The sequence below is a fragment of the Lygodium microphyllum genome, chromosome 12 (genome assembly GCF_053477565.2).
Source record: "Lygodium microphyllum isolate KBCC chromosome 12, Lygodium_microphyllum_v1.1.10, whole genome shotgun sequence".
Lineage (NCBI taxonomy): Eukaryota > Viridiplantae > Streptophyta > Polypodiopsida > Schizaeales > Lygodiaceae > Lygodium > Lygodium microphyllum.
Window position 1 is genome coordinate 36,982,575 of NC_141146.1, and position 27,267 is coordinate 37,009,841.

Here is a 27,267-nt window from a genome sequence, read left to right on the forward strand (position 1 = left end):
GAAAACTCAGGTTTATATTCAATCTATTATTGATCCCTATACATAAAGATGGGATGGCACTCAAAGCCTGAAATCTCAAAGGATGAGATCGTACTCAAAGGCTGGAATCTAGTACGGTCAATGGACTCCATGGTAGTCAGAAGTTTCTCCGCCCATGCAAGATCTAATAGGGGCAAGCTATGAGGCCCACTCTTGCTCGTTTCTTCACATGCTTGGCTGTGGCGTCTCAAGAGGTGTGTTGGTGTTCGAAGCTATCTAAACCTTCTGTTGTTCTTGCTTATGCAAATGAGCTCTCTAATTAAGTCCAAGGTTTCTCAAAGAGAACTTGGCTCTAATACCATATGGTGAGATACTCTAAACACAAAACACAATACCAATCGTACGACAAAGAACAAACTAATGACACAGAACATAGTTAGGGTTACGATAACTCACTGATAATAAACATAGATAATAATGAAATGAATGGCTGCTGAATATGCAATTCTCATGTAGCAAACACACTATGCAAAGAGTGAATACTGTACCACTAACTCCTGTATCTCAAGGATTAGAGCAGGGATAATGAGCTAGAGAGTGCGTTGTACTTTGAAGGGATCCCAAATCACAACAAGGCAGCCTCCAAATGTCAAACACCTCAAAACCAAAGGAAGAAGTCTCTAAAGATATGCAAGAAGAAGTCTCCAAATATGAGCATCCAACTGGTCGGGTTCTGCCCCCTCAAGATGATTCTTGGGTCACTATAGTTAGACGCAATGCCCGACAAGAATCTCATTCAACTCCTATCCACTCCTGCTCACCCATCTGCTCAGACCCTTACTCAAACTTTCCAACGCATAGGTAGGGGTTTTTACATGAAACCTCAATCTTCGTGTGTACCTGCAGTTGGTGTGGTTGATAAAAGTCCTTTTGATTCTACTTTGCACTTTGATGCTCATGGGAGGTTTTTGCCCCCTCGAGATGTTTTCCGTTCTCAACAGTAGCAGTTCCCTTCTCATGCTTCGATTGCTAGTTTGTAGAGGATGGATCTTGTGGATGTGATCCATAATGAGATGGAGAGATTTCAAGCTGCTAAAGCTACGGATGTTAAAAGAAAAGCAATGATTCAGTAGTTCTCTCTCTTTTTGTTTATCATGAGACTTGCTTTATGATATGCTAAAGGTATTTCCTTCTGACAGTAAGCAGTATTGGTTGTGGAGAATTGTTTTTGTTGATAATTGGGTTGTTTTTGTGCCGTGGAGCACAAACAACATGCTTTGGTAGGTTCTTCTTATGTATATAAGGATTATATAGTGTTTTATAGTGAAGAGGTTCCACATAAATCTAGAGTTATGTTGGCTATTCGATCTTCCTTGTGGCAGATTTCTGATGCTAGAAATCATATATAAGGGTGAGGTTTTGTGGCTGGTGGGTGTGTATGCTCCTTCTATTGCTCGGGAACACCATCAGCTTTGGTAAGACTTGCACTACCTTTCCATGGCTCGTTAAGGTTTTCGTATGGGTGATTTTAATGCATGCATATTTGCAGATCAGGCAACTACAACTCACTCGGTCAAGGATGGTCCTAAGCATTAAGCTTGGGATGCACTGGCAACTATGTCCTTGAAACAAAACATGTGATCTTGGATGCATCCTTCTCACTCTGGATACACTTATCGCTCTCTTCAGCATCCAGATACTTGGGCCAAACATAATAGGATATACATTTGTCAGAGCGATTCTTTTCTTCCAATAGTGATTGATATGTGGGTGCAGCGACAACATGTCTTGTTAGATCACTATCCTTGGTTTTGGAATTGACTCATAGGCCGGTTCATGCCTTTAAGGCTTTGCTTGCTCATTTGCCTTTGCATTTCAATCAATCTTTTTTACTGCAAAATCAATTTTTGGAGTATATCCAGCAATTGATTGCTTCTTTTAGCTCGAGTGTTCTATCTGGGGGTATGGAAGCATGGACTTTTTTTAGGGATAATGCACGTGCATTGTCTTGATAGTATGGTATTCAGCTTCTTTTCGAGCTGAATTGCAGCATTCATAAACTTTGTTGGCTCACTCGTTGGTGTATCAGTCAGGGAATAGTACTAATGACTTGGTTACATGCATTGAATGGTTGAAATGTAGAGTTCAATCTCTTCAAGCAAAGAAATATGCTAAATACAAATTGCTGGCCCGAGGGGAAGCTTTGCATGAAAATACATGTCAATCTCATCAGTTCTTTGCTCGTTTACACCAGAAATATACTTGGGCCTTGTGTGTTTGTTGGAAGAGCAAGGTAATATGGTTACTAAACCTATCTCCATCATTCAAATGTGCATCAGCTATTATAAATCTTTGTTGGGTCCGCAAGCGATTCTTTCTGATGCTATTCTCTCTACTCAGCTTCACGAGGGAGAGAGAGAGAGAGGCTCTTCATTCTTTTGTGTGCACATGAGAGAGAGAGAGGGAGAGAAAGAGAGAGAGAGATGGCGGATCCCTGCCCTGCGCGGCGCCCTGACCTGCGCATCCCTGCCCTGCGCACCTGAACCCTGCCTGACATCGACCTAACCTTCTGTGAGCCAGCGCGCGCGAGACTGTGCCGTTTTCCTTGCCCGGCAGTCCCTACGTCTGCACGACAACCTGCCCCACGGGTCCTTGTGTCGGTGCGCCTGCCTGCCCCGTCATGTGACCCGCCTTGCTGCAGAGCACCCACAAACCCGTCCTGCTGTTGAGCGCCCGCGCCTGCCCTGCCCTGCCCTGCTGACCTGTGACGTCAACAGCGCACCCTGGCTGACCGGCCCTGCTGACCTGCGACGTCGCCCTCAGCTACGCGCCCTGACAGACCTATGCACTGTGACCGTTGCTGGCGCCCTACCGCCATCTGCCCGCACCTGCATCTGTGCGGTTAGAGTTGTGCGCAGCCCCACACGTTTCGCCCTCCTACATCTGCTCGGGTAGGGTTGCACCCAGCCCCACATGTTCTCTAGTGACAGTGCGAGAGTAAGAGAGTGAGAGAGGGCAGTAGTATGGCTGGCCTGAATATGGCTTTTATCGACTAGACGGTGGCAGCCCTTGGCCTGGATTCTGATACAGAGGAACCGGTGCGCAGGTTGCCTCTGATTCTGTGGATTCGCAGGAGATTGACTGGGAGCATTTGCTAGAATTTGCCAATACTCTGCTTGGCGATTATGTCCAGCATAATCATGAAGCTTTTTCTGACTCGGGAACTGATGAAGTGCTGGAAGCCACAGTGGACCCGAAAACTCTCTTGCGATCTTTTTCAGTGTTTTATGACCGTGCGGTTATACTCTTCTTCACTAGCAGGATCCCAATGCTTTCCCATATTCGCCAGTCGCTGCACCATTTACTACAAGGGGAGTGTGTTGAGGAGATCTTTATTGGACCCCGCGGCTTTTATGAGGTGCTGCTGAAATCGGAGAAGTATCGGGCTGAGCTCCTATCCAAACTGCCCTTGTTCTTTCATCGCCGTTTGGTCCATGTTGTGCCATGGCGCCCTATGGCAGACTTTCAGGGCCTGCTTCAACGTGAATGCCCGGTGTGGGTTGAAGTGGAAAATTGTCCGGTGGTCTATTGGCCATTGTTAAAGGATGCGACGGCAGTTGTGGGAACGGTGCTGGTTCCCCCAAGCCTAAGGGCCATGAATCAAAATCGTTTATGTATATTATGGGACACGGCCAGGAAAAGGCCTGCGTGGCTTCACCTCAATTGCTCTAGCATGCCTCCTTTGCACTTTCGCTTGAAATGGGGCAACTTTGCAGGACACTTTTTTTCGTGTGGAAAATTGGGGCATTTTATCACCGAATGCCTAGAGAGGCAACCGTCTTCAGATGATGCGCATGTTGTACTACCTATGGATGACATGGTGCTTGATGCTCCGGCACAGGAGGCCACCCAAACACCTAATGTTTTGGATAAAGGTAAACAACAGGTCTTGGGTTTGGATTCTCGTAGCAATGACTGGCTAGAGACACGTCCCAAAAAAGGTAAAAAGTTGGATGCAGGCCTAGTAGATTTTGGGCCTAATGTTTCACAGGATTCCGTGCGCACGTATATGCGCAGGAAAGAAATGTTCTCTTCGCAGCATGCTGCACGTACTATGCTTCCTTCTACTCCCCGTAATCAGTCTACAAGGAAAGTATATACAAACGGTCCAAAGGGCCCACCTGCTAAGTTGGCGTTTGATACTAGAGGTAATGTGATTACACCCTGGGATCGTCGTTATCCCTGTTCCACTCCCAAGGTAGTGGATATTTCATCTACCTCTAAAGCGGGCCGCCAAAATTCTTTTGCAGTGTTAGCTGATTTTCTAGATGAAGGTGTCCTTGACGTTCTCGCGGAAAAGGTGAAATCGAGGCAAGAGGTGCCTCATTCCTGATTCTCTTTTTTGAAGATATATGAAGATAGCCACGTGGAATGTGCGAGGCATTTGTTCTCGTCATAAGCAACATGCCATGTGGACTGTCTTGCATGAGAACTAGTGGGATTTCTTGTGTGCGGTTGAGCACAAGAGTCACGCTGAAGCAAGAAAGTTGTGGATTGCCATGGGTTTCGCCTGTTTTATGCAAGGACACATGCTATGTACTATTCTGGCATGCTTATGATTGTCCATGAGAAATACAAGCCTGTTCTTATTAAAAATGATATACAGGGCCGCTTTGTGGTAATAGAAGTTTTATTTGAAGGAGAGATCTTATGGTTGCTGGGCCTCTATGCTCCGAATGACCCTGCATCGGGACAGGATCTTTAGAAGACTTTGCAGAGCTCCATGTCACTTGGCAGAAGGGGTTTTTTGATGGGGGATTTCAATATGTGTATTGACTCTTCTCAGTCCACATCAGGGCATTCGGTGATGGATGCTCCGGAAAGTCGGGTGTGGAATGCCTTTGCTCTTCAGGTACTTAAGCAAGATCTCTGGTCTTAGCTCCACCCTTCTTCTTCAGGGTTTACTTTTCATTCCGCACAATATGCAACTACCTGGTCGCGATTGGACCGAATGTATATCATGCAGGGGGGATGATTTTCTTCCCGAGATGCTGGAAATGAAAGTCTTGCAGCAATATGCCTTATCGGACCATTTCCCTCTCCAGCTTCAGATGCTTGCACAACCCATTGCACCTTTTATGCAGTTCCTGGATAGACTCCCTTTACGTTTCAACTCGTCTTATTTGAAGCATCCAATCTTTCAGGGCTATATGCAGTAATTGATTGAGAGGTTTTTATTGGACTTCGCCTTTGAGGGCTTGGCTTCCTTTGCACGACTGCTCTCTAATGTGCAGCGGGTTGCTCGGCAGTATGGGATCCATCATGCCTCTATTTGTCGGCGGCATCGACACGCAGCGGAGGACTTACTGGCTTTGGTTCGTTCGCTGCTGGTGGACACCCCAGATGATGAATTTCTGTTGTCACTGACGATGCGTTGGGCTGATCTTATTCAAGTATTTCAGTTGAAATCTTATCAGCAGGCCAAATTGCACAACTTGACTGACACATTGCAAGATAGTGCTTGTCAGACTCATAAGTTCTTTCGTGCCTTGCATGCTTCTTCTGCTCGAGAAAATATAACTAGACTCCAAGATTCAGAAGGTCGCATGGTCACTGATCCGCAGACCATTGTCAATATGTGCAGGAATTATTTTCTGGATCTTCTTGGTTCTTCTCCGTCGCCTTCTAACCAGGTTACGCATGTATTCTATGATCTGGTCCGCCAACAGGTTCTACTTGATATGCAAGCTACTTTGGAGGCAGATATTTGTGAGGAGGAGGTTATGGATGTTTTGTTACACCTGCCTGAGGATAAAAGCCCTGGTTGGGATGGTCTCACCAATGAATTCTTTGAGAGCTCGGCCACCCAACTGGTGAAGCCATTGGCAGCTATGTTTCAACAGGTTTGGGAAACAGGGGTCATGCCATGCCCATGGAAAAAAGGCCTTATCAAACTGCTTCCAAAGGTCCCTTGCCGTCAATGTTGCAACACTAGAGACCAATTTCTTTGATGGGTTCAATGTATAAAATATTTTCCAAAGTGCTGGAGAATTGGTTTCACAAGCGCCTTCCAACTATTGTGCATCCTCTTCAATATGGTTTCATTAAGGGCCGCAACATTCTGCATAATATCTTAAATGTGCAAATGGCTATTGACTATGCGAGGCACTCCAGTCAAGAAGTGGTATTGATTCAATTGGATCTGGAAAAGGCTTTTGACTATTTAGATTAGTCTTTCATTGCAGAACTTATGTCTGCTATGGGTTTTGGTACTCGGATGTCCCGATTGATCTACACCATTAGTGCTGCGGCTTCTTCGCGCGTTATGCTCAATGGTGGGGTTACATAGCCATTTGTCCTTGCACGCTCGGTGAGACAAGGTTGCCCTTTAAGTCCTCTCTTCTTTGCCTTGGCGACCCACCCAGTTCTTTCAATGTTATCTTCAATGGCAGCTTTTGCTCAGCTAGCCGAATTGTCTCTTCCTTTAGGACAACACTTCATTAGCCAATCTCTGGCTAATGATAGCTTTATGATTTTGCGTGCGGACAAGGACAACATTCGCAAGGCATTAGATGTTTGGACGCTCTTTGGTCATGCTTCTGGTCTTCGCATCAATGCCTTCAAATCAGCCATTCTCAGTTGCATAGAGTCTGATTGACAATCATTGAGCTGGCAGGGTCAGGTTGTTCCCCTTGGCTCCATTGTTAGGCATCTTGGGTATCCATTGGGGGTTGACGTTCGGCCAAAGCAACTACTGGAGTGGATTTCACAGAAACTGGCAGCTAAGTTTATGTATTGGAAGTCGCAAGTGTGGCCGTTCCATGTCCGCCTCAAAGCGGCTCAGACAATTATGCTGCCAATGCTCACATATTTCTTGCCATTGCTGCCATGGACTCCTACTACTTTGAAGACTCTCACTCGCCCCATTCGTTTCATGTTATGGAAGAAGGATTCATTGCGCGCAAGTATTTCGTGGATTTCATGGTCACATACATGTACCCCCAAACGCCTAGGTGGTGAAGCTATTTTGGATGCTGAAACTCATATGTTGGCTCTTCGTTGGTCTCTTTTTCGCGCTATGTGTGTGGATCATCATCCATGGACCATTATAGCCCGTTATTTTTTTAAGGACAGTGGGCTTCGGCATGGTAATACACGATTTCGGAGCTCCTGGTAGCATGTCCTTAATGCAGACTCTCGGTTTTCCAGTCCCTCATCCTCTCTGTTACTGCATTTGGTCGGCTCCTGGAAAGTGGTGCTCCAAAAGGCACGTTGGCATCCAATGGGGGGCCGCTTGCATACTAACTCCTTTCAACTAGAATTGTTGGCAATCTCGACATTACTTTCATGAGAAGACAAACATAAGCTCAAACCAAGATTTAACCGCATGGCCCGTTTGGGTGTGACTTCAGTTGCGGATGCCACCCTTGCCAATCGTAATGTCTTCGCATCGTTTCGTATGGCCAGGAGACTTTTCAAAATCCCGCACGGATACTGTGATTTATGGGAACAGCTTTTGTCAGTGCTTCGGGGCAGGCAACCCTTTCCTGCCCTGGCTGTGGATCGTCCTTGGCAGGACTGGGACCTTGCAGGCCGGTTGAGTCTGAAAAAGGCCTCTGCTAATCAGGTGTATCTTCTGATTAAAGATCATCAATGGCTGGGTGTGAAAGCTAATATTGTATGGGGATTGCGGAAATCTCAATCATGGTGGAAGGCAACTGTAATGGAGGGCTGGTTGAATAAGACACCTTTCAAATGTAAGGTCTTTCTTTGGCGGGTGATGATTGGTGGTCTTCCTCTTGCCTCGGCCCTTTCCAAGCGTCGAATCTCGAACGGCAATTGTTTCTTTTGTACCACTACTGTGGAATCGGCCCGACATCGATTTATTTCTTGCCTGCTTGCCAAGAATATATGGTCGCTCTTGTCACAGGTTTGGCGCGCAGTGGTGAGGTCCTCACTAACCCTTTCGATTGGGTTTTTGTGCGCCCAAAATACCCCACACCGCCAAAGTTGCATATGAAGATCTTATTCCACTTTTTCAGATACTGGGGATACTGGCACATCTGGACCACTCAAAATGTCTTTCTTTTTTATTCAGCCTCTAATGTACCGAGACACATTGCCCAACTTAAAGGTCTCTTGCATTGGCAGATAGATCTCATTCGGCACTCGGACTTGCTCCCTCGAGAAGACTTACTTCCCTGGCATATGGCAATTTCCTCTGGGTCTTTGCCATGACTTGTGTAACTTTTTCGTGGCCTAGTACTGCGATTTTACACACGTTGGCTTAGGGCCCTCGTGTATCTTGTAATCATGTAAACTTGTACCTTTTTTCGTAAGTAATACAACTACCTTTTACGAAAAAGAGAGAGAAAGAAAGAAAGAAAGAAAGTTATATTAACGTCTACAACAGGCCAAGTTGGCCTATGAGACCAGAACGTTGCATACAAAATGTCTGGGAGATTTCAAAAGTCCCAGTGAAGCTAACGTTTATGCTATGTTGAACTAAATTGAGTGGGTATAAAATGATATCTAGACTGGATACAGTCTAGAGGCACTCCCATTGCGGTGTGGAACTGCTCCTGGAGTGTTCATCCTAGGATGTTCCGCATGGGTCGGTCTAACATGGAGAGACTAAAGCGGCGGGGCAGGGCCCTCCGATGGCGGCGTAGTATCCCTTGTATCTTCGACATGTGTCTTCTGCGGGGACGGGGGCCGGTGTGAAGAAAAAAGAGAGAGAAACTTATATAATCTAAGCTTCATCATGAAAAAAAAAAGAAATATTAGCCTCTACATAAGGCCAATGTGGTCTATGAGGCAAAGTCCAGAGCACATCCATGTCTAATATCATCTCATCAATAAGGTGAAGATAACATTAAAATAAGTAAGTGGCCCATGAAACAATGTTGAGAATAACTATATGAGAAGATTATGCTAGAGTAGAATAATGCCTAGTGTTGTCCCATCAGTAGAAAGAAAAGGAAAACCTAATCTGACACAAAACTATTTACAAAAATTGCGGTCGACACTATAAGTTGTAGCTAATCTCAAAATCTACACATGATAGCTATGATGCAGTCCCTAATCCTCCACTTACATGCCTAGTAGTGAGTCTTCAATGTCTCGTGATAATGGCTCTCATCTCGTCATGGTGTGGCCTCCTCGGACATGGTCTTGGTAGACAAGGTCATCATGCTCGACAAAGTGAAATGGCTCTATCCAATGTGACTCCACGACATGGAATGGAAGGTGTTTGGTGGGGTGGCTCTGTCTCTGCTACGCTAGCTGTCAAAAGATGAAAGGCAGAACCATGTAGGCTTATCCAAATATTCATCTATGAGAACCAATAGTTTTTCTCACCTTCTACTACCACTTGTCTAGATAAAGTTAGTGCCGATCTGGAGTATCTATGATGCGGAAGCTTCCATAATTTGTGCCAAAAAGTCACTGCCCTGAAGAGTATCTCCATGACTATAGATGTTGCCAACGGCTCTGCTCTAACAATGGGATATTGTGTGAAGGGCTTACTCTTAATCATACATGCTATCATCATGATCAATGGCCTTTCCATGCTATCCCAGTCATCATAATAATCTCTCTCTATTTCAATTTGATCAATGATTGAGCTAAGACATCTATGATACAAGCTACAACCCCATGCCTCTGCTCCATATAATACCATAGGTGTGACGAGGATGTCAAACAACCATAGTTTGGTGCAAGGCTCTTGAAACTCTATGTGACTAGTGAGCACATTGACTCTAGAGTGTCCTTGGTACTGCATGGCCTCGTGCTAGACATGCCTCTGATACCCCTCTCAACGAAAACCGTGGGCCAAAGATGTTGACTCCTAGATAGACATATTCCCTCGCATGCTCCACTAGCTCCTCTAAATTTGAACTAGTACATGGATCTAATCACCGATTATGTTGAGAGAGAGAGAGAGAGAGAGAGAGAGAGAGAGAGAGTGTGTGTGTGTGTGTGTGTGTGTGTCTGTGTGTGCGCGCGCACACGTATGCGTGTGCAAACACAACATAGTGAGCAAGAGTGGACAACATTCCCACACTCAAAAGATACAACTATTAGAATGATAAAATGAAAGTACAATACGTCTTAAGTTAGACCTATCCGTAACTCAACTAGAGTTTAACTCTAGAACTAGTGACACAACTTATTAACTTAGTTATGTCTACACCACACACTAAAACGTTGGGCACTACCCATAATTGATCAATTCTAACACTCCCCTGTAGTGCCAATGTGATGATGTAAAAGAAGTGAATCAATCACAAAAAGGTAGTAAGTTCAAGGATTTTCAAAATTCCTCAAGTTTTTCACATGATAGTGTCTTGGTAATATTTTCATAGATGTGCTCATAGATGTACAATATTGTATGTTAAACCTTACTAGCAACTTCTAAACATATTGTGATTGAGACATAACAATACCATGCTGATTTTGGGTGAATTGGATCCCAAAAAAATAGTGAATCGGCCCCATATCTGCCATACCAAAAGTAGACTGCAAATCAGCCTTGAAATCTGCAATTTTTCTCCCATTTGGTCCAATGAGCAGCATATCATCTACATAAAGAATGATGATGATCCAAACCCCCTTGCTTCATGACATAGAGGGTGGGTTCAGTTGGGTTGCTTTGGAACCTTTCGTACCTGACAACTATATCATACCTTTAAGCCCTGAACCGTATCGTACCTTTCGTACCTGACAACTATGACCCTTTGCTTTCCATGCTATACCTAGCCAAATTGCATTTTATTGCCTTGTCATCAAACTTTCCATGAAGCTCTTTGGGAACATTTGCGTATGTAACACAACCAAAAAAAACAAAAGTATTCCACACAAGGGTTCTTGCCATACCATGTCTCATTATTCATATGGTGTAATGGTCTTCAATGCTATTGTAGGAGCACAATTCAAAACATGATTTGCACACATAAGGCCTCCAAGCCAAAATCTATGAGGCAACCCTTTGCTCTTCAACATGCATCTAGTCCTTTCCATAAGACTACGGTTCTTGTATTCCCCCACTCCATTCCATTGAGCAGTCATCCTCCCTGTACACTAATGTGCAATGCCATAGTCTAGCAAATAAGACTCCGGCTTTAGACATGTACTCTCCCCCTCTATCTATGCGAAGAGTTTGCACTTTCAAACCAATTTCAGTTTCCAATTTGGCAACCAAATGTTTGAAGTACATAAATACATCCAATTTGGCCTTCAAACCATACACCCAAGTGTATGTAGAGTAGTCAATGATAAATGTGGCAAAATAAAGATGAACCCCAAGTACAAGATCCACATGGGACCACATACATCACTGTGCATCAGCTCTAATTTCTAGACAGCATGCACTACGCCATCCTTCTTAAAGGCAAGCCTATGCATTTTGCCAAGAATGCAACCCTCAAAAGCATGGGGAGGTGGAGTATCCAAAGTAGGCAAAGCATCAACCATCTCACACCTCTAAAGAGTCATGAGACTACCAAAACTCATGTGTCCATATCAAGCATATCGTAGCTCCACATTTTGCATAGCGGGAGTAAATGTACTGAATGTCATGGTTTCAGCTGGTGTGATCTTTGGAGAAGTAGCTATTCCATGGATGGACATCATCTGCACCACCGCAATTCTGCCCCCTCGATGATCCCCTTGTACTCTTGTAGCCTCATATTTTGAGTATGCTTGGCTGGCCCAAATGCCCTTTGTAAATATTTCAATCCACTAATTCAAACTTCATCACAAAAAAAGGAAATAAATGTTAACATGTATTGAGGCCGAAAACAGCATATGAGACAGAATCATATACAATGGGTAGAAATTACTAGTATTCAAGTGGACTATGCAAAGTGTAAAATGTGATATATAGTGCAAAGTTATTTACAACACAATGTCAATGTAGGGATAAAAGCGGTGGGTGGATGGAGCACTAAATGACCACCTATGTGACCGCATGACTGGCTACTATATGTGTCAAGGATACGACCATGTGGACAATCCTATCTAGCTCCATCCAATCAAGATCATTGGGTATAGTACATCATACAACCTTGATGAAGTGGTGTATGAATAGCATCTCAATTGATATCTCAACACTATCGAGTGCTGCTCATGCCACAAATGGATCTCTATCATCTCTCTCTAGTATAACCTATGTATCTTCCAGCCCTGCACCCTCAATTGTTGTGTGGCTCTGATCTTCTCAACTCTCTAGACTATCACCCCTCTCTATGTGGGGATAGTGTGTGGTCACTATCTGAAAACAGTCCCTAAGCTATGATTGTTGCCACTCCTCTGCATGGTGCATGACTAGAGTAATGATGTCTGGAGCCTTTGAATCTCAAGGAGATTCTAACCGACTCCATGACTAGTCTAAGGAAGGTCTCCCCTTTGAATAGTGTAAAGTATCTTGCCTAAACTTATGTTGTGGGCTCGGCCTATGCATATGTAGTGCTCCTCACTCTCCACCACCTCCTCACACAGTCTACAAATCCTCTCGGCTCTAGGGATGCGGGATGCTTTCTTGTATCGATCTTTGGCTAGTGAGAAGAGACCCTGAGTTGGTTGATGGCTACGCATCTCATGGGTCACATATATGTCTAGGTAGCCAAGTCTCTCAATAAAACAATCTATTGTGGTCCTTAATTAGAAAGTGGTTCTTGTAGCTTGATATCTTTGGGAGGAGGGATTGTTGGGGTGAAATCCACATGTGCTATATGTGTACCTAATAGAGATCTTGTCTCATGACCAAGTTCCTCTTAGTGTGAGAAACGTGTTGCAATGGATGTGATAAATGTAACCCCAAAGTATATTGATGAATCCACTACCTCCACCTTGGAGTGAAGATGGACCTCCTCTGTATTAGGGCTTGTGTGTGAAACATCAAGATCCTAGTTTTCCTGAGATTAACAGTCTATCCCCTCTGTGTATACAAAAGTCATATAGAGCATGGAGACATTGCTATAGACGCTCATCCAACTCAAAACCAAGCTAATTTCATCAGCATAAAGCATAATAGAGACCAAAGTAACTGCTAGGTGGAATTGCTTTAGACTTTGTTGAATGATACTTTCGATTGGATATGGATAGAAATGATGATTGCCAAGATGAGGGTCATAAGGGAGAGGGTTTTTCGAGAATGAATCACAAGAGGTTGGTAAGGATCAAAAATTGACACAAGAGGAGCTGCAAATGAGGGATCAAGATACACCTGTTGTTCTTCATTCCTCATCATAGGAAGGACATCTAGTTTTTGCCCACATGTTAGAACATGTGGATTTTATTATGTGGGACTATGTTCTTGCTAGCCTTGGACGGTGGCTACACAGTACACTTGTTGTTCCTATGTTTGGCCGTATACACACATGGCTTGAGTGAGGAATAGATTGCAGTGGAAAATATATTTGATGGTCCCAAGAGTTTTTTTAAGGTTTTGTACCGTATGCCACAAGCAAGACCTAGAATTTTGCATTGGGCGACTTTGTTCTTGGATGGTCAATCTGTACATCTAGTGCCTTGGAGGCCTTTGGAAGAATTTCAAGTTGCACTTTGACAAGCTTGTCCCCTCGGGTGAAAGTAGTGAATCTTCCATTTCATCCATGGTATCTGCTTTCATTAGTTTTGAGATCTCTTGGGCACATGTTCGTTGACCCTCAATTGGCTCCTCGCAATAGAAATAGGGCTTATACGTTATGGGATACTACTAAGCCTAGGCCCACTAGGTTTCACCTTGAAGCTAAGGGTACGATTCAACGAAAAATTTGTGGTATGAGCTGAAATGGGACACCTTAGCTGGCCATAGCTTTAGATGTCAACAATAAGAAGAGGTTCAATAGCAAGAATGTGATTTGCCCACCAAAGGTACCCCTCAACAAATACAATATTAAATGTGTCGGGCCAATAAAGTCTATGCAACATGGTGATTTGGATGATATTTAGGTTTCAAAGGAGGCAGATCAGCAAGTACTTTCATGTGAATGGGTGAAACAAGCTCAAAGCAATGAGTTAGGGGAAGCACAAGGGGCAACCAAGGTGGATTTGACCAAAAAAAAAGATGCAAATGGAAATTTTTGAGGCAGAGAAACAAGCTCAAGATAAAGGGAAGAGCTTGGAGACCCCAATGCAAGTAGACTTAAGATTATGATGATTACACTATTCAATGTGAAGGTAGTTTCTTCCCAAATTTTACTTTGTCATACTAGTGCACAACATCCAAGATGGGGAGTGACCCACGACCTGTCCAAAGACCACAGTCTCCTCCAATTCCTTCTCCGTGGCACGAATCATTTGGCACTATTGCTCGGGTAGGACCACACACAAGGAGTATTATTGGAGTGCCATAGGCTGCACCTGCATTGGATCAGAGGTCACCATTGTGTGCCTATCTCTTGGAAACACAAAGCGAGGAGACAGTAATGAGCTAGTTGATAGCTGGGGGGGCAGGGACGATGGTGAAGGCAACAAGCAAGATATGTGAGGGATAAGCAATGGCGGCACAAGGTGTGTAGGAATGTAGGTGGCATGCAAGGTAGGAGCATTGTGCAAGGGCAGGGTGTTGTGCAGGGACATTGTTCAGCACAAGGACAGCATGGTACAACAGCAAGGCAGCATGTGGAGGCTGAGACAACACCTGTAGAAAAGTGGCATCCCCGTACAGTTAGGCAAGAACAGCCAGGTGGCTAGAGCAACCATTGCAACTCGGCAACAAGAGCAGCTAGGCAGCATGCCATTAAGCACAACCAATAGGCAAGGGACGGTATGGGTAGAGGGAGAGCCAACAGCAGTATCAACTTGACCAAGGAGACGCATCAACAATCACAGGCCACAGTAAGCTTGCATTGCTAATGCACTCCCCTCTATAGGAGCTACTATCTATGTCACTAGTGACATGTTCATTCACTACAACTCGAACTCCAAGAGGGAGAGTCCCAAGGCTATGCTGATCTAGGAAGTCTGTCAACCCTAGATAGTGGTCCAAATCCTTCTTGAAACAAGCGGCACAAATGCCCTCTAGTATCATAGTATGCTAGGTACCTGTATATATAGTGCTCCTTAGTCTCCTGCTCAAGCTAGCAGATCCAATCCTCCAAGGAGAGGGACCTTCTCTAACAACCAATCTCTATATGTAACTCATGTGAGGATGTGCAGAGCTAACCAATGGCACACTATACTCCATGGGACACGTGTATATCCATGTCTCTCAGCCAAATCACAAAACCATCGGGGGATGGTTGGAAGATGCTTTCCACAGAAGGCCTTCTTTGTCGCTAGATCCCAACCAAGTCCTAGCTATGTGTAGCTGAATAGTGTCAAAAATTTTGTGCGCGCGCGGCCATGAGAGAGAGAGAGAGAGAGAGAGAGAGAGGCATATTAACATCTACCAAAGGCCAAATCGACCTACAAGACAAAAATAGATACATCTGAAGTTCAAGGAATTGTCATGTACAATAAAGAAACCATGATCTAAAAGGAAACATCTAGCTAGGAAACAACAAACAACTGAAAATACTAACAAAGCACTAGGGATCTAATACAATGTGAAACTAGAATGGGTATCAGTATCATCCCAAGATATCTCTCATGAGTCTATCCAACATGGATAGGCTGATACATTGGTGTGCATCTTGACCAATGCAAATATGGCCATATACCCACTACTTTATATTCACTATGTTTTTTCTGCATATCAAGACACACTAGCACAATCTTTCTTCTCTCAAGTGTCACATTCTTGAAAAGAATTTCCCTTGTCACTCCCTAGTTCAACATCTCTTAGGCAAACCCATCATCTAAGCAAACAAGAACAAAAGAATAGCCAGTTCACCTACTTCCTTCTCATTCTCCACCCACTTTGGCCCTGACAACATTTCTCATGGGCAACTTTGAGTTGCTTCTCCATTTCATGACTTGCCATGTGCAAGTAGGACCATGCACCTTGCACATTGATTCGCTCACATTCTGTAAGAGGGCTTCACTTTTCTTGCTTTCAAATACTTACTTTTGAGGCACCCTAGAATAAGCCAAGACACCAACAGGCCAGTTCATAAACAAAAATTCGATGTCATGGTACAGAACAATATCAACTGCTTCAGCTGCACTGTGTTTCTATCATGTTGAAATTGTTCATCACCATGTGCTTCAGCTGCACTGTGTTTCTATCATGTTGAAATTGTTCACCACCATGTGCTCCAGCTGCATTGTGTTTCTATCATGTTGAAATTGTTCACCACCATTTTTTCATGTCACTGACATAATCAATATCATTGCAGAGTTTGTTGTACCTAGAGTTGAATCTTTTCATCCTACCTCCTTTTGCTCCCAATGTGCTCCATCCTTGCTCGATAATACCCTCCATCTCATCTCTTTTATCCATGTCTTACAGCAATTTACATTTATCATCATTATTATGCAGGAAGTGGTGTACTAAATTTTGATTCCATAAACATAGAAGGGTTTTATAAACTTTGTATTAAAACTATGTTTCATATCAAGCCTTGCCAATAACTCTGAAAAAAGAAGAAAAGAGAGAATATATACAGTCATGCATTCAGAACTACATAATACCCTTGATAGATGCCCTGCATGAATAAAAATAACTGTAGGATGTTAGACACACAATGCATTGAGTATCCCTACGATGAAATGTTTCAACACAATAAGGTAATGATTTGTGGGAACACAACACCACCATTTAGTCCACCTATTCCTTCTCATAAACCTTCAGAGGACTGCATGGCAGGAACAAAAAGATGACATTACTTACTTCTGATATCTGTTCCAGATCTGCCGAGTTTGGGGTCCCATCCCCATATTCTATCAAATGGCACAATCGCAGGCAGAGCTTGATAATATTATCCAGAATTCTTGATACTGAACCAATATCGAGGAACGATTGTGATATTAAGGCTGACAAATACCTATGCATTGATGAAGGAAAGTATTATCTAATTGTAAAATCTGATTAAGAAGTATGCTACACTTTTTCGATCAGGAAACCACTTACTCTTGATGAAATTTAACCAACTCTGTAAAATCTTTCGAACCTTCCACTCTTTCCTGTAGCAGATTCCATTGTGATTCTATTACATCCACCTACAAATTGCAAACTAATTATGAGACATTTGCAAGAAGTGAAACACCTGCACATACACTTCATTAAGAGATAAAAACATCAGATAAAACAATTACTGCCCCATACTCGCTGTCTAGCTGTTTGAACTTCAGCACCTGAATGTAAAATTGTAGATTTGTGATAAGGTATGTCATATGCTGCCGAATACGCCACATTGGCATGCGCTGTTGTTGGCGTTGTTTAGCTGTTACAGCATTTAAAGGATTCCTCCGTTGCTTTGCAGAATCTGCTTTATCTTGTTGCATTGCTTCAGCCCATGACTTCTCTAGTTCAAGTTGTATCCTCTTCAATCGTAGCAAGTACTGAAACACTCTGCAATATCTGGAGAAATGCAGAAACTAAGAAAGTCAGAGAGTGATATTCAGAAACCAATTCACGTGTTTCTTGCACTCAATGAAAAACATTTGGCAGTTAAAGTGTCTGTCCATAAAAATGCAATCCATTCATCAACCTTCGTACTCATGTCTTTCGGCTTTCCAGGTATCAGTCTACCATCACTTAGAGCTTAGACACAGTTCACCCCCACTTCCAGGCTAGATATAAATGATTTTGACTACCACAGTCCATCTCTTCAAAGTTTAGACCTCAGTCTTTCACTTTGCAGGCCACATCTCTAGGTCTTCAACCATATTCACTGAGGCAATTATCCTCCACCAAAACTTACAAGCTCTAGCCTTATGGTTTAGCAAACGGTCTCTCTGACAACTCTGTCACTATAACATCTCTGACATTGGGTTAAGTTTTAGCAAGAAAGCCCTAGAGACACACATCAACATACACTCACATAGTCTCATAGAGCTTTGATAATTCCCTCTACCACACAAAGCCCCCAACTAACCAACCGGTGGCCCCAGCCTAGAAAATCACACTTGACAGAGCTAACAAGAGATGCAAAGCTCGCCATCCACACCCACCCGGTCCACACCCCCACAAAAGGATCATCTACATGTACAAAGGATATTACATCCTCATCAAGGAGCCTTACCTCATCGCTTCAACTTCTCTATGCTAGATAGACCTACAAGAGATATCTTGGGATGAGAGTACCCCTAGACCAATTCCACTCTATATTTGGTCTAGACATCATCTTATATCCATCAACTATGTATTGTTTATTCTCCACATAGTCAATCATTGCACTGGATAAATGCTCTTTTTGAGATTTGGGAAGATTTCCTAACTCACAAATGTAACATTTCAATCTCAAAGACCAGTTTGACATTTTGTAGAAGTTGATATAATTCTCTCTCCCTTTTTTTTCATAAAAGGTAATTGTATTAATTACGAAAAAGGTACAAGTTTGCATGATTACAAGATACACGATGGCTCTACCCCATCGTGTGTACACACTGACTCTCTACAAGAACCAAACAACCAAAGAGTTACAAAGTCATGGCAAAGACACAAAGGAAATTGCCATATGCAAGGGACATAAGTCCTCCCGAGGGAGCATGTCGGAGTGCAGGAGAAGATCTATCTGCCAATACAAGAGACCTTTAAGCCTAGCAATATGCCGCTGAACATTATAGGCGGAATCAAAAAGAAAAGCATTCCGAATGGTCCAGTTATGCCAACAGCCCCAATATCGAAGAAAGTGAAACAAGATCTTCATATGTGGCTATGTCGGTGTGGGATATTTGGGCCATGCAAAAACCCAATCAAACGGGCGTAACGAGAAACCAACCACTGCTCGCCAAACGGCTGACAAGAATGACCAGATTTTCTGAGCGAGGGGGCAAGAAATAAAACGATGACGGGCGGATTCCACAGTGGTGGTGCAAAAGAAACAATTGCCGTTGGAGATTCGACGCTTGGAAAGGGCTGAAGCAAGCGGAAGACCACCAATCATCACCCTCCAAAGAAAGACCTTATATTTGAAGGGTGTCTTGTTCAACCAGCCCTCCATCACAGTTACCCTCCACCATGACCGGGATTTATGCAATCCCCATAGAGTATTAGCTTTAGTAACCAGCCATTGATGATCTTTAATCAAAAGATGATACATCTGGTTAGCTGAAGCCTCTTCTAAATTCAGCCGGCCTGCAAAGTCCCAATCCTGCTAGGGACGATCAGTAGCAAGGGCAGGAAAGGGTTGTCTGCTCTGGAGAACCATCAAAAGTTGTTGCCATAAATACCTATATCCACGAGGGATCATAAAAAGCCTCCTGGCTGTACGAAACAATATCAACACATTGCGACTGGCAAGGGTGGCATCCGCTACCGAAGTTAACCCCAAACGTGCTGAGTGTGACTAGTGTTTCTCCTCAATCAATTCCGAGAGGTGAGATTGAGGAACGTTACGACACCTAGATTCATGTACGTCCATGTTTCCCTATGCACACACGGGATGGGTCTCTGCTGCCATTACAGGACACGTCACCCTATTCTTTACACCACACTACAAGGCTCCCTGGCCTTTCTTCTTGCGCCTATGCCAGACAAGGTTGGACGCACTAGTGCACCATCAACTATGCACCCTAGCATACTCCCTCTACACCATTCCCCTTATCAATTTCTAAACTGAGTGTGAGATCTTGGTTACCATCAATACAATCTCGAGTGATGTCTGTAATGGTGCGAGTGACTATTTGTTCATTCCCATCTGAGTGCTACAAGCGGAGAGACTATCCTTCATCCATGACACCTACGAGACAAGCTTTATCAATCAGCTACCTCCTTGGGTGCTGTTGTGTGGTCCCTATTGCGTTGGATGTATGATGCCACCAAGAACTTCGGATTTGAGTATTACCATGCAGAAGCCTGTGATCCTCAAGAAAATAACGGGCTATAACGACCCATGGATGATGATCAGAGCACATGGCGCGAAAAAGAGACCAACGGAGTGCCAGCATATGAGTTTGGGCATCTAAAATAGCCCCTCCACCCATGCGTTTGGGAGTGCACGCATGCGACCAAGAAATCCAAGAAATGCCTGCATGCAAGGAATCCTTCTTCCATAACATGAAACGAATAGACTGAGTAAGAGCATTCAGTGTAGTAGTAGTCCAGGGCAGCAATGGCAAGAAATATGTGAGCATTGGCAACATAATTGTCAGGGCTACTTTGAGGCGAACATGGAAGGGCCAGGTCTGAGACTTCCAATAGAGAAACTTAGCCGCCAGTTTCTGTGAAATCCACTGTAGTAGCTGCTTTGGGGGAACATCAACACCCAAAGGGTACCCAAGATGCCTGACAATGGAGCCACGGGGAAGAACCATTCCCTGCCAGTCCAATGACTGCAAATCTGACTCCGTGCAGCTGAGAATGGCTGATTTCAAAGCGTTGATGCGAAGACCGAAAGCCTGACCAAAGAGAGGCCAAACATCTAATGCTTTGCGAAGGTTATCCTTGTCCGCACGTAGAATCATAAAGCTGTCATCAGCCAAGGATTCACTAATGAAGTGTTGTCTAGAGGGAAGCGACAATCCAGCCAACTGAGAAGAAGCTGCCATGTGAGAAAACATCGAAAGAACTGGATGAGTCGCAAGGGCAAAGAAAAGAGGACTCAAAGGGCACCCTTGTCTGACAGAGCAGGCAAGGACAATTGGCTTGGTAACGCCTCCATTCAGCATGACTCGCGAAGACGCTGCATCACTGATAGTGTAGATCAGACGAGACATCTGAGCACCAAAGCCCATAGTAGACATAAGTTCTACAATGAAAGACCAGTCCAGATAATCAAAAGGTCCAATTGAACCAGTACGACCTCCTGATTAGAATGCCTTGCATAATCAATCGCCAATTGCGCATTTAATACATTGTGCAAAATGTTTCTGCCCTTAATGAAACCATATTGGAGAGGATGCACAATGGCAAGAAGGTGCTTATGGAGCCGGTTCGCCATTACTTTGGAAAATATTTTATACATAGAACCCATCAAAGAAATTAGGCGCCACTGTTTCAACATGGACGGCGAAGGAACTTTCGGAAGCAGTTTAATAAGACCTTCTTTCCATGAGGACGGCATGATCCCCATTTCCCACACCTGCTGAAACAAAGCCGTCAATGGTTTCGCGAGCTAGGTGGCAAAAATCTCAAAGAACTCATTGGTGAGACCATCCCAGCCAGGACTTTTATCCTTGGGCAAGTGTAACAGAACATCCATAACCTCCGCCTCACAAATATCTGCCTCCAGAGTGGATTGTGTGTCCTGCAGAACCTAATTGTGGACCAGATCATAAAAAACTGAACGAGCATGAGCAATTTGGCCTGAAGGAGGAGAAGTGGAATCAAGAAGGTCGAGGAAATAATTCCTACACATATTCACAATAGTTTGCGGATCAAGGACCATTTGACCATTTGATCGTTGAAAGGAAGTAGTGCCCTGAGATGAGAAATCCAATAAGAATCGATCAATCAATTGCTGCATATAGCCCTGAAAGATTGTATGCTTCAAATAAGACGAGTTGAAACGCAAAGGGAGTCTATCCAGAAATAGCTTGAAAGGTGCAATGGGTTGTGCAAGGAGCTCAAGCTGGAGAGGAAAATGATCCGACAAGGCATATTGTTACAAAACTTTCATTTCGAGCATCTCAGGAAGGAAATCATCATTGTGCATGATGTATATGCGGTCTAACCGCGACCATGTTGTTGCATACTGGGCAGAATGGAAAGTAAACCCCGTAGAAGAAGGGTGCAGCCAAGACTAGAGATCTTGCTTAAGAACGGCAAGAGGCAACTCCTGCCATATACCACTTTCCGGCGCATCCATTACCGAATGCTCTGATGTGGACTGTGAAGAATCAACACACATATTGAAATCCCCCATAAAAAAACCCCGTCTTGCAACGGACAAGGAATTCTGCAAAGTATGCCAAAGCTCCCGGCAAGATAAAGGATCATTCGGAGCATGGAGGCCAAGTAACCATAAGATCTCTCCTTCGAATAAAACTTTGATCACCACAAAGAGGTCATGTACATCATTCTTAATAAGAACCGGCTAATATTTTTCATGTACAATCATAAGCACCCCAGAATACTGCCTGGCATTTGTCCTTGCATAGAACAAGCGAAAGGCATGGCAATCCACAACTTTTCCTGCTTCACCATGACTCTTGTCCTCAACAGCACACAAGACATCCCACTGATTCTCATGCAATACAGACCACATGGCATGTTGCTTGTGGCGAGAACAAATTCCTCGCACATTCCACGTGGTGATCTTCATGTGTATTCAAAAGAAAATTAGGTACGAGGCACAGCTTGCCTCGATTTGACCTTTTCTGCAAGAATGTCCAGGACTCCCTCATCCAAAAAATCAGCTAACACGGCAAAAGAGTTCTGACGACCATATTTGGAGGTAGATGGCATATCCGCTGACTTGGGGATGGAACGGGGATAACGACGATCCCATGGGGTAATGACGTTACCCCTACTATCAAAAGCCAGCTTAGCAGGTGGACCCTTTGGACGGGGAGCAGAGGAAACCATAGCAGGAGCAGAGTGCTCTGAAGACATCATTTCTTTCCTGTACATATACGTACGCATGGAATCTGGTGAGGCAGTAGGCACAATATCCACCATGCCAGCAACAAGCCTGTTGCCTTTTTTTGTGCGTACATCTACCCAGTCATTGCCACGGGATCCAAACCCGACACCTGTTGTTTCCCTTTATCCAAAACTTTAGGTGGCTGGGTGGCATCCTGCGACGGCGCATCACACACCATATCTTCCATGGGCTGAGCAACATGCTCGGCATCTGAAGTGTGGTGCTTCTCTGGGCATTCAGCCATAAAATGCCCTAATTTTCCACATGAAAAGCAATGTCCTGCAAAGTTGCCCCATTTCAAACGAAAATGTAAAGGATGCATGCCAGAGCAATTGATACGTAACCACGCAGGCCCTTTTCCTAGCAGTGTCCCATAACATACACAGACGGTTGCGATTCATGGCCCTTAGGCTTGGGGGGACCAGAACAGTGCCCACAGCGGCCATGGCGTCCTTTAACAGTGGCCAATAAACAGCCGGACAGTTTTCCACTTCAATCCACAAAGGGCATTCACGTTGCAGCAGGCGCTGAAAATCTGCCATTGGGCGCCATGGCACAGCATGGACCAAACGGTGATCAACGAACAATGGCAGTTTAGACAGGAGAGCAGCACGGTGCATCTCAAATTTCAACAGCACCTTAAAAAAACCGCGGGGCCCAACAAAAATCTCTTCAACACATTCCCCTTGTAGTAGACTGTGCAGCCACTGGCGAATACAGGAAAGCAGTGGGATCCGACCAGTGAAGAAGAGTATCGCAGCACCTTCATAAAACACTGAAAAGGAGCGCAAGACATGTTTCGGGTCCAGAGTGGCTTCCAGAACATTTTCCGTTGCAGAGTCAAAAAGGACTTCCTGATTATGTTGAACATAATCGCCAAGCAGAGTGTTGGCAAACTCCAGCAAATGCTCCAAGTCAACATCCTGAGAGTCCACAGAATCCGAAGCAACCTGAGCATAGGAACAATCCTGATGATCCATTGTCTCAGCCGAGGTATACTTGGTACGTTTGCCCGCAAGCTGGAAGTCAGGAGCAGGGGGCATCTCCTTTGTGGACGGAACCATATCCTCTGGTTCCTCGGTATCAAAATCCATACCAAGAGCTACCACCGTTTGGTCTATAAAATCCAGATCCAGGCAAACAATCTTGTATCAGGACGTATGCCGGTCGAAGGCCGATTGAAGAGCTCACGGGAGGCAGATACACGCAGGCCTCTCTCTCGATCTCCCTCCCTCCCTCCCTACCTGCCTCCCTCCCTCCCTCTCCCTCTCCCTCTCCCTCTCCCTCTCCCTCTCCCTCTCCCTCTCCCTCTCCCTCTCCCTCTCCCTCTCCCTCTCCCTCTCCCTCTCCCTCTCCCTCTCCCTCTCCCTCTCCCTCTCCCTCTCCCTCTCCCTCTCCCTCTCCCTCTCCCTCTCCCTCTCCCTCTCCCTCTCCCTCTCTCTCTCTCTCTCTCTCTCTCTCTCTCTCTCTCTCTCTCTCTCTCTCTCTCTCTCTCTCTCCGTGGATAGGATCGTGATGCTGTGACATGACACAATTGTGACAAGATGTTGTGACGTGACGAGAGCTCTAACCACATGGCTGTGACAGGATGTTGTGACGGGACAGGAGCTCTAACGTGATCGGCTGTTGTGATCTCTCTATCTCTAATCGAGTGGCTGTGATAGGATGCTATGACCCATGCCTGGACACTGACCTGGACGACTGCCTAGCGTTAAGACGCTGACGTGGACTATAGTGATGCCTGGACACTGACGTGGACGACTGCCTGGCGTTAGGACGCTAACATGGACTATAGTGATGCAGTGATGTACTAAATGCATTGACACAAGCGTATCGTATGCAACAATGTACTGACACATACCCAGATGTCAATGTACTGAGATTGTAGATATAATCAAATTGATATGACACGAATGTACTCAGAATGACATGAATACAGACATGGGTGAATGTATTGATACAATGGCTTGTGGACTAGGCAATGATGCACTGGCTTGTGGACTACGCAATGATGCACTGACTTTGATTTTGATCATGTCCTGGAGTATGCAGTAATGCACTGACAAGGGCTGCAATTTGTATTTCTGCAATGTTTGTAAACAATGTGAAGGCATTTGGGCTCGTAAAAGATTACTAGGCTTGCAAAAATTTAGTGAGGAGTTAGGAAAACCCTGGAAATTTGCAGCAATCGCAGAAATCGCTCTGATTTGATAGTACAAAGTACAAGCTAAGTGACTTTGCAAACAGTGTGTGAGAGATGGATAATGTAGACAAATGCAAGTATTAAACCGTGGAAAAAGAATATTTGGGGGACCAATCTGATCAAGAACTAACACAACCGTCCATGGAAGCAATGTTCAACATCCCCTCTAAGAACACAGGGTACAAGACGTATGGCCGTAGGGTCCATGATTGGACCATCTCCCCAGCATCTGACACGCATGTAAAGACCTCATGCACCATGAATGTAAAGAAATACGAAGAAATTCATCTCATAATTCGCTCTAAACTACAAATTATGAGACTCTAAGTGCAAGGCTCTATTTCTTCGCTTTGGGGACATAGAGAAAAAAAAGGTCTTCCTCTTCAAGAGGACAGCCCTCAAGGGTGAGAAGATTTATTTGGATGAGGACCTTACCCCAGCACAAATAGCATATCGTAGAGAACACATGCCCAAGGTATTGGAGGCTCGAAAAGAGGGAAAGTGGGCAGTTTTTAGGGATGGACAAGTCATCATCACTAACAAAAGGACTTCATGATGGTACGAGGCCTATGAGACACTTCGGATGTCAATATAGAATTGTAATGGAGCCCTACGCTTGGATGCTGGTTACTTTGAAGATAGCTTCCGAAACATAGATATAGCAATGTACACAGAAACACACCAATGTAAAGGTAGCCAACTACCAAATGTGCAGGGATATAGGTGGGAAAGTGCATTTCGTTCAATACTAGGGGTTCTGGAGGTGTGGCCATACTATACCGAGAAGACCTCAAAGGGATAGTGCAAGTAATGAAAAGAGGTGATGATGCACGATATTTATGGATTAGGATACATGCAGGAAGACCACGGGATATATTCATCGCAATATGCTACTTTCCTCCTACAAATTTTACCTATGTCACATGAGATGGATCTCCCTTGGATGTACTTTATGAGGATATCATGAGATATGCTAGCATTGGGGACATATTATTAGTAGGAGATTTCAATGCACGCACTAGAGATAGACAAAGTGACTTTTATATGCATGATAATGCCATGTTCAAAGAGATCCGACATACTTCAAATAGGCCTAGGAGAGCCCAAGATAAAGAAGTGAGTACCTATGGGATACACCTATTGACTATGGGAAGTGTACATAGACTAGCCATCTTTAATGGTCTACCACGATGGCTAGGATCTGATAATTTGAAATATTGGAATCACAAAGGAGAGGCAAGTACTATGGACTACTTGATAGGCTCACCAGCATTGATACCAAACACCCAAAACTTTACAATATCTAAGAGACCAATTGGCATAGCAGCAGATCATGCTATTTTGACATTCATGCTCTCTTGTGTACATATCAAACATGAAACGCCATGCCTCCCTAAACATCCCAAATACTACTTTACAGAAGACACATCACACATCTACAATAGTTCTCTACAGAGACCAGTTTACATACATTGAACTTGAGTAGATCATTGGAAGAATGTACAAGGGATTTAGCAAAGGCCATACATGGATCAGCCATGTATGCATTCCCACACACCTTGCCCCGATGTAGACCCACACGATCTACTGCTCCCCAAAATAGTTGGTATCATGATGAGTGTAAAGTCACCCAAGCTCGCTCACAGAGAGAAGTGGAGCTAGGCACTCAGACACATCGCCAAGCAAAGGCGTTCTTCAAACACCTTGTGTGGAAGAAGAAATGAGACTACTTGGCGAAAGCAAAAGCAGAGATATATCAGCTATTTTTAGGGCGGGATAGCAAGAGCCCATGGAAGATGTTTCATGAAAGACAACCCCCCATACAGATTACATCACCAGATGCTTGGCTTGACTGAGGGAGACAGCTGTATGACCTGCCAAGACAGCCATCTATGAAGCCCCCACAAGCTTGTAAGCCAACACAGTGGTCTTTCTTCACATGGAAAATGGTTAGGGATGCAATTTATAGATTACAAAATGGGAGGGCACAGGATAAGGATGGACTAGTAGCAAAACATTTCTCACATGCTTGTGACGTATTAGCACATATGTTCAATAGAGCAGTATGTGAAGGTTTCCCTATGAGTTGGTCAGACAATACTATAATTCTGCTATTTAAAAGTGGTGATCCCTTGATTCCTAGCAATTATAGGACTATCATGATCGGTCATACTTTGGTCAAGATATATAGATTTATATTGGAGCATGAACTCAATGAGTGGGCTGAAATGCAAGGCAACAGAGCACAAGGACACGCAATTTCAGACGAGGATATACCACGCTCGACCATATTCTCACACTTACAGCCATTATTAAGGAGCGTCGAGCCTAAGACAAGAGGATCTATTGTTGCTTTGTAGACTTTCGTAAAGCTTTCGATACAGTGCCTCGTACACGCATCATGCAGAGATTGCAAGACATTGGAGTACCAGAGGGTATACGATGGGG

At 44.2% G+C, this 27,267-nt stretch overlaps 1 protein-coding gene across 2 annotated transcripts in view; it reads right to left on the bottom strand.

Moving 5' to 3' along the window:
• Positions 1-27,267, bottom strand: part of GCP4 (GAMMA-TUBULIN COMPLEX PROTEIN 4) — a 156,447-nt gene that overhangs the window by 29,972 nt on the left and 99,208 nt on the right. Inside the window, exons 12-14 of one of the 2 annotated variants that reach the window (XM_087689343.1) lie at positions 17,224-17,449; positions 17,000-17,088; positions 16,760-16,913 (exon numbers count right to left, since the gene is read on the bottom strand). In XM_087689343.1, the coding sequence (XP_087545469.1) occupies positions 16,760-16,913; positions 17,000-17,088; positions 17,224-17,449 (469 nt within the window). Of the gene's footprint in view, positions 1-16,759; positions 16,914-16,999; positions 17,089-17,194; positions 17,450-27,267 lie in introns of those variants that run through there. The other variant, XR_015692625.1, reaches the window with a different exon arrangement.